The 18,944-nt window shown below is 52.8% G+C and overlaps 1 protein-coding gene across 1 annotated transcript; it reads left to right on the top strand.

Annotated features, from left to right (window-relative positions):
* Positions 1-1,209: 1,209 nt before the first annotated feature.
* Positions 1,210-12,177, top strand: AJUBA (ajuba LIM protein; the record flags this gene model as incomplete). Its single annotated transcript, XM_080707395.1, has 8 exons — positions 1,210-2,242; positions 5,758-5,859; positions 7,754-7,821; positions 7,938-8,000; positions 10,586-10,716; positions 10,797-10,848; positions 11,549-11,617; positions 12,052-12,177. 8 exons carry the CDS (start codon positions 1,210-1,212, stop codon positions 12,175-12,177), a joined length of 1,644 nt encoding a protein of 547 aa, XP_080563521.1.
* Between the last annotated feature and the right edge of the window lie 6,767 nt (positions 12,178-18,944).

The raw sequence follows: 18,944 nt of genomic DNA, 5'->3' as shown, positions 1-18,944 counted from the left end.
AAAATCTCGGTTCCCAACACCAGGGGGTGTCCGTCTATCCCTCTATTTCTCCTACCCGTAAGTCCCAAACTTTTCCCTTGCTGTTATAAACACACTCAATCTCCTTCCCTCTCTCTTAAGGTAGCGATCAGTCCCAAACCTTTTCCCAACTTCTTCTCACTGTTTCTACAAACACATCTTCCTCCTCCCTCACCACCATCAGAGAACCGTGGGTCCAGAAAGTCGCGTCTCTTTACTGCAGTTTATGTGAGTTCTGGCAAGCTCTCCTGGCCAACTGTCCTTTCCTTTGTGCAGCCTCCGGTCCCTGTACCTCTCACACCCGCCTTTGCGCGGACTCTCCCTTTCGACACCTGGCTTCCACCTCTCCACGTGAGATTGATTCCTCGCCTGCCTTTCAGGACTGGCTTTACCTACCGTCTCCAAACTTCTTTATGTATCTACCTTCTTTCTCCCTGCTTTCCACTTTACGGCCATCTCTCCATTTTTGTCACCAATGTCTGCCCATCTCTCCCACAGTTCTCACTCTAGGAACAAAGTCACGCTATTTGCGCAGAACTGCCTCGGGTCGCCCCTTCCAGGACCGCGCATTCCACCGTGCCCCTCCGCGCATTCCAACTGCAAACAAAGAGTCCCCCTCCTCCCTCCCGCTTCTCTCTCTCCTGCTCCGATTCCCGAGTGTCGTCGCCCCAGCTACAAACTGCCCCTCGGCCTCCCCTCGAATCCGGTCCCCGGACCCCCGCCTCCGGGGCAGCTCGTGGCGCCCCCCGCGACGCACCAGAGATCCCTGCGCGGACACCCCGGCGCTCGGCACTCGGGGCGCTCCGCCCTCCCAGGAAAGTAGATCCGGCCAGGCAGACAAAAGTTTGGGAGAGAAGTTGGGTTTGTGTCGAGTGTGAGAGCTAGGGGGCGGGGGCCGGCACAGTCGGGCGGTCGGGCGAGTGGACGCGTGAACAGACAGACCTGCGGACGGAGCGGCCGCGGCTGCCAGCCTTGCTAGCCCAGCCCCTGATGCGCGGGGGGCCGCAGCCGCGCCCGCCGGGGGATGCTGCGGGGCGCCGGGCGCCGGGCACCGGGGCCGCCCGCTGAGCCCGAGCGCCTGCCCCGCGCCCCGGGGGAAGCCGGAGCCCCGCTGCCGGGAGAGAGGAGCGGCGGCCGAGGCGCTGCAGGGTGCCAGGCGGGGAGGGGGCTGGAGGCCCCGGGCCCGAGGGCATGGAGCGCTTAGGGGAGAAAGCCAGCCGTCTGCTGGAGAAGTTGAGACTCTCGGACTCGGGCAGCGCCAAGTTCGGCCGCAGGAAGGGTGAAGCCGGCCGGTCTGGGTCCGATGGGACTCCCGGGCCGGGCAAGGGGCGCCTGAGTGGGTTGGGGGCACCTAGGAAGTCCGGGCCCCGAGGAGCCGCCGGGGGACTTGGGGATGAGCCGCTGGAGCCGGCCCGGGAGCAGGGCCCCCTGGACGCCGAGCGGAACCCGCGCGGCTCCTTCGAGGCGCCGCGCTACGAGGGCGCCTTCCCCGGGGGGCCGCCCGCCCCCCGAGCCTTGCCTCTACCTCAGTCACTGCCCCCCGACTTCCGGCTGGAGACCACGGCCCCGGCCCTGAGCCCCCGCTCCAGCTTCGCCAGCAGCTCGGCCAGCGACGCGAGCAAGCCGTCCAGCCCCCGCGGCAGCCTGCTGCTGGACGGCGCGGGCGCGGGCGCGGGCGGCAGCCGGCCCTGCAGCAACCGCACCAGCGGCATCAGCATGGGCTACGACCAGCGCCACGGGAGCCCGCTGCCCGCCGGGCCCTGCCTGTTCGGCCCGCCGCTGTCCGGAGCCCCGGTGGGCTACGCGGCCGCGGGCGTCCCGTCCGCCTGCCCGGAGCTGCGCGCCGCCCTGGACCGACTGTGCGCGCACCGGCCCTCGGGGTTCGGCTGCCAGGAGAGCCGCCACTCGTACCCGCCCGCGCTGGGGAGCCCGGGCGCCCTGGCGGGGGCCGCAGCGGGGGCGGCGGGGCCCCTGGAGAGACGCGGGGCGCAGCCCGGGCGACACTCGGTGACCGGCTACGGGGACTGTGCGGCGGGCGCCCGGTACCAGGACGAGCTCACGGCGCTGCTGCGCCTGGCGGTGGGCGCGGGCGGGCGAGAGGCCGGCGCCCGGGGGGACGCCGCGGCCGCCGAGCCGTCGGGGCTGGAGGAGCCGCCCGCGCCCTTCGCCCCCGAGGCCGCCCGGGCGCGGATGCGGGAGCCGGAGGCCAGAGAGGACTACTTCGGTGAGTGGGGAGTGTCCAGGGCCGGGAGGGCCCGTCGCGGCGGGCGGGTGCGCAGCGCCCAGACGGCCCAGCACGTCGGTGCCGCAGGGAGCTCGGCGCGGACCCCAGGGCGCGTCTTACTGGGCTGCAGACGGGCTGGGGCTCCCCAGCCCCAAATTCAGCCCCCTGATATCTCGTGAGCCCCAGCTTCTCAAGCCCTTGAGAACCTCGGGTTTCCGCGGCAGGAGGCCTTGCAGGGAGGGGGCCCTGGGAGCACCCCCAGCCGGCCGCCCCTCCGGGCCGTGCCCCCCCCCCGGCCGCGCCCCCACCCGGGCCCAGGCTCCGCCCGCAGGAATTCGGGGAATGCGCGGGTGGGGGCGGGGCCGGCGGCCGCGTGCGTGACGACTCCTGCCCGGCTCCAGGTGCCCGCGGGCGGGGCGGCGCGGCCGGGGTGCGCGCGTGGGGGGCCTCGGAGCACACGCGGGGCGGCGGCGGCTGTCGCGGAAACGACGCCTGGGAGCCAGCGTGGAGCGCCCAGCCGCGGCCCAGGTGCTGCGCAGCCCCAGTCCTGCTGGCAAGGTGCGCCGGGGCACTTGAGCGGAGACCCGGTACTACTAGCCTGGTTTCCCCATTCCCTGGAAGTCGGAGCCGAAGTCATGACCACTGGGACTTATATCGACCCCGTGTCTGCCAGAATAATCTGACATTGAGTTCTGGCCATAACCTGCCCGGCATCAGGCTGGAAGTAGCCCCTCTCTTCGTGTTCAGGAAGGCTGGTCGTGGCCTCCCGATCACACACTGTGCAGGAAGTACTGATCGATGCTCTGTCTCAGATGGGGGATAGGAGCGTCTTGAGCCATCTTCTAGTCAAAACCCGTAGGCACTACTGCAGTGTATGAACAGTGTTAATCTGATTGTGAGGTGAAAGGCTCAGCCCCCTGACTGCCACCCTCTTCAGTTTCCCAAGCATCTTTTCCAGCCTGTCTCAACACCATGTCCCTGCCCTGGACCCCAGGCCCTAGAGGTTCCTGGCTAGAAATGTGAGTGGGGAGAGGGACCAGCCAGGAGGGGTGGGCGGGGACGTGCAGAGGCAGCAGGGCTGCAGGCTAGGAGGGCTTGAGCCACTCACCCTCAGCCTGTTCTTTTCTCCTGAGAGAGGGAGGGCCATCAACTGGAGACCCCGTGACAGAGCCCAGGTAGCAGTTTAGTTTTGAGGCATAGGAGAGGTAGCTGGGGAAGAAGTGTGTTTGGCTAAACCATCAGAGTCAAGAGGAAGAAAGGAGCTCAGAGAAAGTGCAGGATGAGCCCCAGTGTGGAGGTGCTGGCGAGAAGAGGTAGGCGGACATGCCCGAGCAGCTTCCTGGGCTTCCCAAAGGATGGCTCTGACAGGACCCTGCTGTGGCTGTCCAGGACAGAGACCACATTCTGAATTTGGAGGTGGGGGCTTCCCCCTGGGGGTCAGGTTGCCTCCCCTGACATAGCCCCTACGGACCCCTCATGCCCAGCCCTGCCTGGCTGTACCCTCTAACTGCTGCCCCAAGTAGGGGCCTCTTCCCAGCTGCCAGAGGGTGGGAGCAGGACAGGCCCAGGCCCATCGGTTGCTGCAGCTGCTGCACAGGCTCCCAGGCCCCTGGGCAAAGATTGGGATGGGCCCCAACAGGCAGGGAGTGTGGCTGAGTGCCGAGGGAGAGAGGTGGGGCGGGCCCGTTGGGATCTGTTCCCCAAAGACAGGCCCTAGCCCTCACTCATGGGCCTGGAATTGGGGAGTGGAGGGAAGGAAGAACACACCCAGGAAAGGCCCGTGCCAGAGCCAGGTGTATGTGTTTTAGTTGGGGGGTGTTGGGGAAGAGCAGCTCAGCTTTGTTTCTGTGCCTTAGATGGTTGGAGGGACTAGGGGCTCTGCCACGTTGTGTCCCCCTCCTCTGCAATCCTGGTCCCTGGAATACAAGCTACATTGTCAGGAGCTACCTCTCCACAGGAACCATGCTCAGATGGCCCCTCTGTGCAGGGTTTGTTTTTTTTTTTTTTTTTTTTTGTACTGGGGATAGAATTCAGGGGTGTTCTACTTCTGAACTACACCCCTCCCATTCCTGTTTTATTTTTATTTTGAAATGGTCTTCGTAGGTTGATGAAGAGTCTCACTCCTTGCTGAGGCTGTCCTTAAATCTGTGATCCTCCTGTTTCAGCCTCCCAAGTACTGGGATTACAAGCATGTGCCACCACACTCCACTCTTCTCCATTCTAAAGTGTGCAGCAGAGAGAAATCATTTTGTACCTGAACAGCAGCTCATTTTAGGAAAACTTGAGTCCCAGCCAGGCATGGTGCATGCCTGTAATTCCAGTACTTGGGAGGCTGAGACAGGAGGATCACGGGTTCAAGGATAACCTCAGAAAGTAGTCAGACCCATCAACCTAGCAGATCCTTTTTCAAATTGAAGGTAAATATAGGGGTTGAAGGTATAGCTTGGAAATATAATACCTCCCCACTACCCATACACAGGAAGGAAGGAAGGAAGGAAGGAAGGAAAAAAAAAAGACCACAACAAACTTAAGTCCCAGAGAAGCCTCCTGAGCCTGGCATCTGAGCCCCTGTGTATCAGCATCTCTGATCATTTGTCTTGTACTTGCCTGTTTAGTGGTTTTCTCAATATAAAGTAAGCATCTGAGGACCAAGGACCCCATCTTTGCCTTTCTCCAATTTTTTTCAGTCTTGGGTACTGGACTAGGCACAAAAATAGATGCTCAGAAAATGTTGATTAATCAAGTAAACAAGAATGGATCTGCCCTGCCAAACTTGCTGCATCCTGTTTCTTTTATTGTGTGTGTGGTACTGGGGTTGGAACCCAGGGGCATTCTACCTCTGATCGACACTCCAGCTCTATTTTTTATTCTTTATTTTGAAGCAGGGTCTTCCTTAATTGCTAAGGACCTCACTAAGTAGCTGAGGCTGGCCTCAAACCACAATCCTCTAGTCTCAGCCTCCCAAATTCTGGAATTATAAGCGTGCACCACCATGCCTGGCTTATTTATTTATTTATTCATTTTATTTATTTTATTTTTGAAGGACTGGGGATTGAACCCAGAGTCATTCTACCTCTGAGCTACAACCTCAACCAGATTTTTTTTTTTTTTTTTATTCTTTATTTTGAAAGAAGGTCTCACTAAGTAGCTGAGGCTGGCTGCGAACCTGTGATCCTCCTATCTCAGCCTCCCAAATACTGGGGTTATAAGCATGTGCCACCACACCCGGCCCTATTTAATTTTTTATTTGGAAACAGGGTCTTGCTAAGTTGCCAAGAACCTCACTAAATTGCTGAGGCTGGCCCAGACCTGCGATCCCCCATCTCAGCCTTTCAAGGACTGGGATTACAAACCTGTGCCACCACGCTTGGCCACTGCATCCTATTTCTTGTTACCCTTTTTTCTCAGGAGGGAGCCCACAAAAGGAACCTATGCCCTCTGGCACATCTGGAAAGAGCAGTCGTGAAAGCTCAGGAAGTGAGATGTGACCCTGACAACCTCTTCTCTCCCCTCAGGCACCTGTATCAAGTGCAACAAAGGCATCTATGGGCAGAGCAACGCCTGCCAGGCCCTGGACAGCCTCTATCACACCCAGTGCTTTGTCTGCTGCTCCTGTGGTGAGTGGGGCTGCACCCAGCACTGCCCGCACTCGAGCTCACTGTGCCGCGGGGACCAGACTTGGGCCTCTTCCTCTGCTCCAAGAGCTGCGTCGGTCCCCACCAAGCGCCTAGAGGCCTCGGTGCCCCACCTGCGCCCTTGCTCCCACTCTGGGCTCTACCTGGCTTCCCTCCCTGGGCTGCCTCTGCTTCTGGAGTCCATGGTCCTGGCCTCTCCGTTCAGCCTCCGCTCCTCTGACCCTCTCTCTCTCTACCTCTCTCTCTCTAGTGCCTCCCTGCCTGCCCAGCCTGGACTCCCGCCCGGCCCTCCAGCCTCTCCTTGCTGGGGTTTGGTCTTGGGCAGCCACGTTGCCTGGGGCGACAGTGAAAGGCTGGAATGTGGGAAGGGTGGGGTGTGGGCTGGGGGAGTGGGGAGCTGTGGGGGGCGGAGAGGGGGGTTTTCTCTTGGCTGGTCAGAGTTCAGCCACCTCGCCAGAGTGCAGGCCACAGGGCCAGCCAAGCTGATGACATCACGCTCCAGGAATGCCGCCGCCCCGTTAGCTCAGGAGGCCCTGTGGGGGTGCTCACGCAGCCTTGCCCACCCCGCCCTCCCTCACCTCTCTCATTACCCTTTCCCCACTGCTTACCCATCTTGATTCTTTTGCTAAACCTTTAATCGCCTATCTCTGCCCGTCTGACTCCAGCACTCAGCTTTTCTCTTACTCCCCCAGCTTCTGCCTGGTGCTCTTTGGGCTCCTCTGTCCTCTTTTTCATTGGGCCTCTTTGGGTATGTCTGTCTTCCTGTCTCTTTCCTCCTCTGTGTCATGGGTTTCTAAGTCAGCTCTTCTAAACCACTGGACAGAGCTAGAAATGAAGATTTTACTAGGAAGAAGGCAAAAGATGAGGAAATTGTTCATTCTCCACCCTGTTCTCACTCCTCCCTCATCCCTGACAATTTAGACACCACAGAGCAGCTGCTGGGTGCTGGTCAGATGGGGCATGGTCCTGCCTTGCCTGCTTGCAACCTGTCTCAGGCTCCTTCTGATCCTGAAGACTCTGGGTCCCTCCAAGTTTGGAGAAGCAGCCTGGTGGAGCAGGAAAGAGAACTGGCCTTGTTCCCCCCACCCCAAAAAAAAAAAAAAAAAAACATTCCCAGCAGTAACTCCAGTATACCTAGGCATCCACAGACTGCGTCCCTAGAAAGAGCCATCCAGGTCTCTGAGCACGGGAGAGCTATGCGGAGGTAGAGACGCCTAGGTTGGAAGGTGCTAGAGGGCAAAGCCTGTGTCAACAGGATTCTCTTTGCAGATTGTATAGTGCCCAGCTCAGAGCACCGTTCCGCGTATTCCAGCCAGCATGTGGTTGGCTCTGTCCCCACAGGTGGCTCCCCATGCACCCAGCATGGAAGGCACTCATTCAGGGGAGGGTCGTAGAAAGCTGTTGAGAGCTGGAGCCAGGTGTGACACATGCTTGAAATCCCAGTACTTGGAGGCTTAGACAGGAAGATAACAGGTTCACAGCCAGCCTCAGCTACTCAGATCCTCTGCAACTTAGACCCTGTTTCAAAATAAAGAATAATAAAAAAAAAATAGGGTTGGGGGTGTAGCTTGGAGGTAGAATGCTCCTGGGTTCAATCCCTAGTACTGCAAAAATAAATAAATAAAAATAAAAAATAAAGCAACCCATGAGCGGGGAGGACTCAGGAGAAGTGAGGAGAGGAAAGGCCGGCTGGAATGAGGCCAGAGCAGATTGGAATTGCATCAGCTGGGTTTGTGTGGGGCGGGAGGAGGGTGGGAGGGGAAGCGCCAAGTGCAGGCTTTACTGTACTCTGCAGTGCTGGGGAGCAGTACCGAGTGGGAGCGGCCCTGTGCCTGGGCTGCGGGGTGAGTCCCAGCCCCTTCTCTATTGCTTCTAGGGCGCACCTTGCGCTGCAAGGCTTTCTATAGCGTCAACGGCTCTGTGTACTGTGAGGAAGATTATCTGGTGAGTTGGGGTTCCTGGACCTGGAATTGGCCCCCACACGGGGACCCCCTTCTTGGTGACCCACTGGGTCCCCCTGTCATTCGCAGCTGGCAGCACCCTCCTTTTGTCTTCTCTAGTTTTCAGGGTTTCAGGAGGCAGCCGAGAAGTGCTGTGTCTGTGGCCACCTGATTTTGGAGAAGGTAAGGAGACTGTCTTCAGCTGTGCCTGGGAAGCTGTGGGCCTGAGGGTGGAAATCAGACTAAGTGAATACTCAGGAGGCTGGGGAGGAACCTGTCACCAGACGAGCCACGTTCTTGCCATTCCTCCCCAGAGCAACTATTTACAGTGCCTTCCCTCTGCCTCTAAGATGGAGTCCCAGCCCCTGGTCCCACTGAGCCAGGCTTCGGGGGCCCTGCCCTGACTCTGCAGGCACAGACAAGCCCGCTAGCCTGAGCTAAGAATGTGGTGTCCTGGGTCTTCACCCCTTTTCTCTAGCAGTTGAATGAGTTAGAAATCAGTTTTCTTTTGTGGAAAAAGGAAGGTTTAGATTAGACTCATGATTCTCGACCCTGACAGCCTAGCAGATTGCCTGGGAAGAACTGAAAGACAGTACTGGGTCCCCTCACCAGAGCTGTAATGAAAGGTTCAAGGTGGGCCCCAGCATTAGTGTTTTTAATTTAATTTATTATTTTTTTTTTGGCACGGTACTGGGGATGGAACCCAGGGTCATTCTACCTCTGAGCTATACCCTCGGCCCTTTTATTCTTTATTTTGGAACAGGGTCTCTTTGATTTGCAAAGGGCCTCACTAAGTAGCTGAGGCTTTCTGTGAACCTTGATTCTCCTGTCTCAACCTCCCGAATGCTGGGATTACAAACATGCACCACTATACCCGGCTACCTAGCAAACTTTCTTTTTTTTTTTCTTTGTGGTACTGGGGGTGGAACCCAGAGGCTTTCTACTTCCGGGCTATACTCCCAGACCTATTTTATATTTTATTTGGAGACAGGGTCTCACTAAGTTGCTGAGAACCTAAGTAGCTAAGGCTGACTCCAAACCTGTGTGATCTTCTGTCTCAGCCGCCCAAGCACTGGAATTATAAGCATGTGCTACCACGCCTGGCTTTACCTAGCAAACTAAAAGAAAAAAAAAAAAAAAAACACCAATGAGACTATTGCGTGGTGGCGCACGCTTGTAATCCCAGCATTCAGGAGGCTGACACAGGAGGATCTGGGTTCGTGGACAGCCTCAGCTACTTAGTGAGGCCCTCCACAACTCAGTGAGACCGTTTCAAAATAAAGAATAAAAAATAGGGCAGGGGGTATACCTTGGAGGTAGAATGCCCCTGGGTTCCATCCCCAGACCCGCAAAAAAATAATAATAATAAAATAAAAGTTGAAGTTGGGCATGGTGGCACATGCTTGTAATCCCAGCGCTTGGGAGGCTGAAACAGGAGGATCATGCAGGTTCAAACCCAGCCTCAGCTACTTAGTGAGGCTCTCAAGCAATGTAGTGAGACCCCGATTCCAAATAAAATATAAAATAGGTCTGGGAATGTAGCCCAGAGGTAGAAATTCCCTGAGTTCCATCCCCAGTGCCCCCCCCCCCCCACACACACATACAAAAGTTTGCTAGGAGCCTGGTGTGGTGGCACACGTGTGTAATTCCAGCATTTGGGAGGCTGAGACAGGAGGATCGTGATTCATGCCCAGCCTTAGCTACTACTTAGAGAGGGCCTTTGCAACTCAGTGAGACCCTGTTTCAAAATAAAGCATAAAAAATAGGACTGGGGGTGTTGCTCGGAGGTAGGATGCCCCTGGGTTCCATCCCCAGTACAAAAAAAAAAAGTTTACTAGGTAACAGGGCCTGGTGACACACACTTGTAATCTCAGCATTTGGGAGGCTGAGACTGGAGGATCACAGTTCATGAACAGCCTCAGCTACTTTACTGAGGTCCTTTGCAAAATAAAGAGTAAAAAATAGGGCTGGGGTTGTAGCTCAGAGATGGAGTGCCCCTGGGTTCCATCCCTGGTACTGCAGAAAATAATGTTCTCTCTCTTTCTCTCTCTCTCTCTCTCTTTTTTTTTTTTTTTTTTTTTTGGTGTTACTGGGGTTCCTGGAAGACCTTCTACCTCCGGGTTACACTCCCAGACCTATTTTTATACTTTTTTATTTGGAAACAGGGTCTCAAGCCAGCATGGCTGGCTTCGAACCTGCACGATCCCCCTGTCTCCGCCTCCCAAGCGCGGGGATTACAAGCGTGCGCCACCACGCCTGGCATAAATGTGCTCTAGGTGATTCTAATATCATAGAGTTGAAATCCACTGGCCTGATGGTTTCTAAGACTTATCAGGGTTTCTGTATGGGTTTTTTTTTGTTTTGTTTTGTTTTGTTTCTGTATGGGTTTTTTTGTTTTGTTTTTTTTGCAGTACTGGGGATGGGACCCAGGGGCATTCTACCTCTGAGCTACAACCCGGTCCTATTTTTTAGTCTTTTTCATTTTTTGAAACAGGGTCATAGAGTTGCAAAGGGCCTCACTAAGTAGCTGAGACTGTCCATGAACCAGGATCCTCAGGTCTTGGCCTCCCAAATGCTGGGATTACAGGCCTCCCAAATGCTGGGATTACAAGCGTGCGCCGCCACTGCCCGCCTTCTATATGTATGGGAGGGGCTTGGGCAAGGTTGGTGAGAGCAGCTGGGTTGGGGACAGAAAGGGTAGCTGGAGAGAGGGGGGCCTGGAAGGAGACTGATTCTCCTCCTTCCCTCCCTCCCTCTCGGTGAGCCAGATCCTACAGGCTATGGGGAAGTCCTATCACCCAGGCTGCTTCCGATGCATTGTTTGCAACAAGTGCCTGGATGGCGTCCCCTTCACTGTGGACTTCTCCAACCAGGTGTACTGTGTCACCGACTACCACAAGTGAGTCCACCCTGGGGACGCCGTGTGGACCTGGGTTCAGATTCCTTGGCCTCAGCTCATCACTACTTTATCTCTTTCAGAAATTATGCCCCTAAATGTGCAGCCTGCGGCCAGCCCATCCTCCCTTCGGAGGTCAGTATGTCTGGGTTCTTCTGCAGGGCAGCCAGTGCCGCTGCCTCTGGGGAGGGTGAGGACGTGGGGCCTGGCCTCCCTGGGGAAGTGGTGGCTGAGGAATGTACTCTGGGAAGATTCCCGTGTGACTCTGCTCTTGGGGTCACCATCCTGACCCGAGCATCCGGGCCTGGACATGTCTGATAGCCTTGCTGGGCCCAAGCTCTTGAGTGTTCTGTCCCAGTCCAGGGGAGACTTTCTCTGAGGTGATTACCAGATCCCAAATGTAGGGGCTGGGACAAGGTGGAAGAATCTTCCGGCATTAGCCAAAAATGATTAAAGCTGTGTGTAGGGAAAGCTAAAGGCCAGTGAGGGTCACAGTTTTCTATGACCCTCCTCCAAGCCAGGGCCTTCCTCCATCCATGCCCAGGGAAGCAGATTCTACTGGGCCTCCCCCTTCCTCGGCCTGGCTTCCCTGATTAGTGCCCCTCCCCCTTCCCTTCCCGCTGTTTCCTTCCACCGGGGAGCCTGCCCTCCTGGGGTAGAGCTAGGGAAGTGGAGGGGGAGCTCCCTTGAAATTTGCAAAAAAGCATTGTAGAGAAGCCCTGGGGCCTTTGCACACTCTTCCCATTGGGGCAGGGGAGTCTGGAGGGGAGGGAGCAGGGAAGCCGGGCTGGGGGCCTCCTGCCGCTCTCATCCCCATGGGGTCTGCATGTTTCAGGGCAGTGAGGACATTGTGAGGGTGATATCCATGGACCGGGATTATCACTTTGAGTGCTACCACTGTGAGGTGAGTATTGGAGCCCACATCGGGAAGGAGGGGAGAAGTCAAGTCCCAGAGCAGCCAGGCATCTGTGGGAGGGGGAGATGTAGGGCACCGAAAGCCAGGTGCTGCGCCCTACCTCCAGCCCCTTGCTTGTCCTCCAGCCACTCTCTCTGATTCTAGTTACTTAGTTCTCTCTGAATCTGGCTTCCCCAGAGTCAGAATTCTTAAGACACCTGCTAACTGCTGGAAATGGGGCCTTGTCTCATTATTTCTGCTGCAGCAGTGACACCTGGTGTCAAGATGAGGTATTTTTTGGGTCTCTTCCATCCCCACCCCAGCTGAACCTCGCTGCCCTTGCAACACTTTCTTCATCACTAGCAGTCTGCTGTTGAGCACAGCTGACTCCCAAGATGTCCGGGGTGCCCGGGCTGAGGGACACTAGGTGCCTTCTTCCCTAGGACTGCCGGATGCAGCTGAGTGATGAGGAGGGCTGCTGCTGTTTCCCTCTGGATGGGCACCTGCTCTGCCACGGCTGTCACATGCAGCGACTCAGTGCCCGACAGTCCCCTGCCAACTACATCTGAGCCGCAGTCACTGCCGCTGCCATGACAGACTCCTCTGACCAGTGGGCCCCTTCGAGGCCAGCCAAGCCAAGAATGCACCCCGCAGGCCTGGCAGAAGAGTCCTCTGGGGGCCGCAAGGGCCAGACACCCAAAGATCCTAACATTCCAAATGGACTGGAGGCGGAACCTCGTGACGGCCAGGGCGGGCCGGCCGGCCTCCCCACGCGGCAGCCCGAGCGGAGGCCCCATGCCTTCTGGACGTCTGATTCCCATCTGCACCCCCTGTGTTTGTGCATAGTCAAGCAGTACTCTGCTCCTGGATCAGAGCAGACAGCATCATCAGAGCTCCTCGCTCTCTGTGCCTCCCACAGGGTCAGCCAGGTGTTGACCACAGTAACCTGTCTCTGTATCTGGATGAGGAGTTGAAAGCTGGACATGAATTCACTAATGAGTTATTTCTTGGTCGTCTTCTCTCTAATGACTAGGACAGCTAGTCTGCTGGGAATGGGCCCGGCTCCAGGTGGGCCTGCTGCCTGTACTGCCTGTTTCTCAGGGACTCCTGGGGGCCTGGGGGGCTGAGTGGGGCCTGGGCTTGGTTGCTCTTCTGTTTAGCTGGGGAGCTAAGAGCAGATCTCTGGGTGTGAAGCTTGCTGGGTGGGGCGTCGCGGAAGCTTCAGGTGTGCCCCACTGCCTACACATGTCCAGGTGTCGGCACACGGCCCTGTGGCCCCGTGTGTGTATGTGGGTGCATTCATCTGTGTGTGTGCCCATGGGTGCGTGTGCGTGTGTGCACACTCACTTCCTGTTACTACCTTCTTCTCAGGTCACTCTTCCACTTGGTCCTCTGACGGTAGCTTACCACTCCAGACTGGCCACTTCACATAGGAACCGCCATGTCCGCTGCACCCCCAGGGCTGAGGGTGGGGAGCTGAGGGAGCGGCACACATTGGTTTGGTTCTAGTCAGTCTGGCTGAAACTTAAATTCACCCAGAGCTAGCTCTCTTAAAACTAGTTCACTGAAAGCTCTTTTGCTTAAAGTTCAGTTCATATAATGACCAATTTGACAAAAGCTCAATTCTCTTTTGGGTGTTTTTATATCCATTTAGGTGTTCTTTTATGTCGTGCTGTGGGTATTTCAGAGATTTATATGTATTCATCCAAGAATACTTCTGAGTTATTATCAGCAGCACAAACTTATCAAATTTGCAGCACTTTGTAAATGATGATATCGCTTCCTACCTTTATGGATGTCTTTGTTATATTATCTACATTTCAAACACTTTTTAAAAGAAGTTTAAAGTTTGTAGCAATAAATACAATTGGTACAGACATTTTGTGTTAGCATTTTTATTTCCAGTCTCAGGGACATTCTATCTCTGAGCTACACCTCCAGCCCTATTTTTATTCTTTATTTTGAAAAGGGACTTACTAAGTTGCAGAGGGCCTCGCTAAGTAGCTGATGCTGGCCGCAAACGATCCTCCTGTCTCGGTCTCCCAAGTACTAGGATCACAAGTGTGCGCAACCACGCCTGGCCATTGTGTTAGCATTTTTTTTTTTTGTATTTCTTTTTTTGTGTGTGTGTGGTGCTGAGGATTGAACCTAGAGGTATCCTACATCCCAGCTTTATTTTTTATTTTTTATTCTTTATTTTTTATTTTTTATTCTTTATTTTGAAACAGGGTCTCACTAAATTGCAGAGGGCCTCAGTAGCTAAGGCTGGCTGTGAATCTGCAATCCTCCTGTCTCTGCTTCCCAGGTACTGGGATAACAAGTGTGCACTACCACGCCTGGCTTTGTTATAGTTCTACCTCCGCCCGACTTTGTTATAGTTCTACCTCTAAGCTGCGCCCCAGCCCTATTTTTATCTTTTTGTTTATTTATTTTGGTGTGTGTGTGGTACTGGGGGGTGTAACCCAGGAGCTTTTCTACCTCTGGGCTATACTCCGAGACCTATTTTGTATTTTATTTGGAAACAGGGTCTCACTGAGTTGCAAAAGGTCTCACTAAGTAACTGAGGCTGGCTAAGAACCGTGATCCTCCTGTCTCAGCTTCCCCAAGTACTAGGATTACAAGCATGCACCACCACTCCTGGTTTGTAGTTATTTTCTTAATCTGATATTCCTTTATTAATTAGAGATCTTGACAAATGTAACTGAGTTCAGTATGACTTTGATGCTCTGAGCAACTTCTGCATTACCGCTGTTAAAATGCCAGTGCAGCTGGGCGTGGTGGCGCACGCCCGAGCTTGGGAGGTGGAGACAGGAGGATCATGCAGGTTCAAAGCCAGCCTCAGCTGGCTTAAAAGAGACCCTGTTTCCAAATAAAAACTATAAAATAGGTCTGGGAGTGTAGCCCAGAGGTAGAAGGGTTTCCAAGAGCCCCAGTACCACAAAAAAAAAAAAAAAAAAAAAAAAAAGCCTGGCCTGTGGCACATGCTTTGTAATCTCAGCATTGGGAGGCTGAGTCGGGAGGATCGCACAGGTTTGAAGCCAGAAGCCAGCCTCAGCTACTTAGGCTCTCAGCAACTCAGTGAGAGCCTGTTTCCAAATAATTAAAAATAGGGCTGGGGGTGTACCTCGTAGTAGAATGCCCCTGGGTTCCATGCCCAGGTACACACACACACACACACACACACACACACACACACACACACACAAAAGCCAATGCATCATAAACAAATGAACAGACACCAGGCATAGTCAGTTGACTAGCAAAGGTTATACAGATAACAGCAGGAAGAAGTAAAAGGCGTGGTGGCACCTTTGAAAGGGTGGCACCTTTGAAAGACACCTTTGAAAGAGGGTGTCTCTAAGCTGCTGAGGGTCTAAGTTGCTGAAACTGCCCTCAAGCCTGCAAGGTACTGGCACCACCACACCCAACATATGTTCACTTATTTAATAATAATAGTTTAGCTGGGCATGGTGGTGCATGCCAGTGATTCCAGTACTTGGGAAGCTGAGTCTAGAGGATTACAAGTTCAAGGACAGCTTCAGCAAGTAAAGAAACTCATCAACCCAGTGAGACCTTGTTTCAAAATAGAAATAATAGCCGGGTGTGGTGGCGCACACCTGTAATCCCAGGATTTGGGAGGCTGGGACAGAAGGATCGAAGGTTCAAGGACAGCCTCAGCAAGTAGGGAGACTCATCAACCTAGTGAGACCCTGTTTCAAAATTTAAAAATAAATTTGGGCATGGTGGCACACGCTCGAAATCCCAGGACTTGGGAGGCTGAGACAGGAGGATCGCACAGGTTTGAAGCCAGTCTCAGCTACTTAGGCCCTCAGCAACTTAGTGAGACCCTGTTTCCAAATAAAGTATACAATAGGTCTGGGAGTGTAGCCCAGAGATAGAAAACCCCCTGGGTTCCACACCCAGCACCACACACAAAATAAATAAACAAAATTTAAAAATAGCCAGATGTGGTGGCACATGTTTATAATCCCAGTACTTAGGAAGCCGAGACAAGAGGATCACAGGTTAATAAAGGGTTGAGGATGTAGCTCAGAGGTAGGATGCCTCTAAACTCAATTCCTAGTACCACATACACACAAAAATATAAAAATAAAAAATAGGGCTGGGGTGTAGCTCACGGGTAGAACACTCCTTAGTTCAATACCCTGTACCATAAAAGTAAAAGGGTGAATCTGCTAGGTGGTTTTGAAGTGATGTGAATTTGATATTTTAGACTAATTGGCTCTAGGTGAATTGGTTTTAAACAATCTAATCTGGTGATCTTTGAACCTTAGTCATTCTCTATAATTATTTTATGTGTGTGTGTGGTACTGGGGATGGAACCCAATGGCATTCGACCTGTGAGCCACACCCCCTGCCCTAATTTTTATTCTTTATTTTGAAACAGGGTCTCACAAAGTTGCAGAGGGCCTAAGTAGCTGAGGCTGTCCGTGAACCATGATCCTCCTGTCTCAGCCTCCCGAATGGTGACAAGTGTGTGCCACCACGCACGGCAGCTTAATGAATTGTGTACTGGAAATGACTCCTCAGGACAGATATTCCACACATTCAGATTATTTTAAGATTACCCTGCCATCATATGAATCACACAGAAGAGGCCTCTGAGTGAGTGTGAGAGGGAGGAAATGAACTTTTTTGGAAAGTGTTTTTAAACTAGGTTACAAGCTGGGCGTGGTGGCGCACACTTGTAATCCCAGCATTTGGGAGGTTAGACCAGAGGATCACAGTTCGCAGACGGCCTCAGCTACTCAGGCCCTTTGCAACTCTGAGACCTAGTTTCAAAATAAAGAATAAAGAGCCGGGCGTGGTGGTGCCTGCTTATAATCCCAGCATTCCGGAGGCTGAGACTGGAGGACCGTGGTTCATGGATGGCCTCAGCTACTTAGTGTGGCCCTCTGCAAGTTAGTGAAACTCTGTTTCAAAATAAAGAATAAAAAATAGGGCAGGAGGTGTGGCTCAGAGGTGGAATGCCCCTGGATTCCATCCCCAGACCTGCAAAAGAAAGAAAGAAGAAAGAAAGAAAGAGAGAAATAAATAAATAAATAAATTAATTAATTAAAAATATAGGGCTGGGGTATAGCTCGGAGGTAGAATGTCCTGGGTTCCATCCCAATACTGCAAAACAAAACAAAACAAAAACTAGGTTCTATATTCTATAATTGAGAGTGCTTCTTCTGAACTATTCTGAGTGTGTGTGTGTGTGTGTGTGTGGTACTGTGGATAGAACCCAGAGGCATTATCTCTGAGCTACACCCTCAGCCCTATTATTTCTATTTTTTATTTAATTTAATTTAATTTATTTATTTATTTATTGGTGGTACTGGGGTTCCTGGAAGCCCTTCTACCTCTGGGCTACACTCCCAGACCTATTTTTACATTTTTATTTGGAAACAGGGTCTCCTAAGCCAGCGCACGTGGCTGGCTTGGAACCTGCGCGATCCTCCTGTCTCTGCCTCCCAAGCGCGGGGATTACAGGTGTGCGCCACCACGCCTGGCTATTATTTCTATTTTGAAACAAGGTCTCACTGGGTTGATGAGTTTCTTTACTTGCTGAAGCTATCCTTGAACTTGCAATCCTCTAGACTCAGCTTCCCAAGTACTGGAATCACTGGCATGCACCACCATGCCCAGCTGAACTATTATTATTAAATAAGTGAACATATGTTGGGTGTGGTGGTGCAAGTACCTTGCAGGTTTGAGGGCAGTTTCAGCAACTTAGACCCTCAGCAGCTTAGAGACACCCTCTTTCAAAGTAAAGAGGCCTGAGGTATGGCTTGGAGGTAGATGCCTCTGGGTTTAATCTCCAGTTAAAAAAAAAAAAAAAAAGTAAATACAAAAACCCTGAGCCAGGCATGGTGGTGCATGCCTATAATTTCAGTGCTTGGGAGACGGAGACTGGAAGATTGCAGGGTTTCAGCCAACCATAGCAAGTTAGGGAGACCCTGTTTCAAAATAAAATATAGAATAGGGTTGGGAGTGTAGCTCAGAGGTAGAATGCCCTGGGCTCAGTTCCCAGTAACACACACACACACACACACACACAAACAAAAAATCCTGTGACTGGGAAATTTTCTCACCAGGCTACTCCAGGCTTGTTAATTTAGCAAGGCCCTCCGCCACTTAGTGAGATTCTGTTTCCAAATAAGAAATAAAAAATCAGGCTGAGGGTTTAGCTCAGAGGTAGAATGCTTCTGGGTTCAATCCCCAGTACTGCAAAAAAAAAAAAAAAAAAAAAAATAAAGAAAGAAAGAAAGAAGAAAGAAATGAAAGAAAAAGAAGAAAAAGAAGAAAGAAGGGCGGGCTTTGACAGAAGAGCACGTCTGGCCACTCACATCATCAGTGACAGGCTTCCAAGTACACCCCACATCTCAACAACTTCCCCTCTTCCTCTTTAAAGGACACTGCTCCTCCTTTTTTTTTTTTTTTTTTGGTAATGGGGATGGGACCTAGGAGCATTCTGCCTCTGAGCTACAACCCCTAGTCCTATTTTTTATTCTTTATTTTGAAACAGGGTCTCACTGAGTTGCAGAGGGCCTATCTAAGTAGCTGAGGCTGTTCTCGAACTACGATCCTCCTGTCTCAGCCTCCCTAATCCTGGAATTACAAGCGTGCGCCATCACACTCAGCCAAGACTGCTCCTTTAAAAAACAATTTTTTTTTATATTTACAGTTGATGGTGAAAGATTCATGTTTGCCAACTTGCCAAATAACACACACACACACACACACACACACACACACACACACACACACACGTAATGGAGCTGGGATCAGGGGCACATACATGTCATTCCAGTAATTTAGGAGGCTGAGACAGGAGAATCACAGGCTTGAGGACAGCACATGGAAACTTAGTGAGACCCTTTTTCAAAACAAAATAAAGGAGCCAGGCGTGGTGGCACACGCTTGTAATCCCAGCATTTGGGAGACTGAGACTGGAGGATAGCGGTTTGCGGACAGCCTCAGCTACTTAGTGAGGCCCTCCACAACTTAGTGAGACCCAGTTTCAAACTAAAGAATAAAAAAAACTAGGGCAGGGGGTATAGCTTGGAGGTCAAATGCTCCCAGGTTCCATCTCCACACCTGCAAAATAAATAAATAAATAAATAAAAATAAATAAATAAATAAAATAAAATAAAGGGAGCTGGGCGTGGTGGCACACACACTTGTATTCCCGGTACCTGGGACACTGAACAGCAGGATTGCAGGTTAACAGCCAGCCTCAGCTATTTAGCGAGGCCCTCTATAACTTAGGAGGCCCTGTTCCAAAATAAATAATAATAATAATAATAATAATAATAATAATAATAATAAG

The sequence above is a fragment of the Muscardinus avellanarius genome (genome assembly GCF_963383645.1).
Source record: "Muscardinus avellanarius genome assembly, chromosome: 12".
Classification (NCBI taxonomy): Eukaryota; Metazoa; Chordata; class Mammalia; order Rodentia; family Gliridae; genus Muscardinus; species Muscardinus avellanarius.
This window is presented reverse-complemented; position numbering and strand designations above follow the sequence as displayed.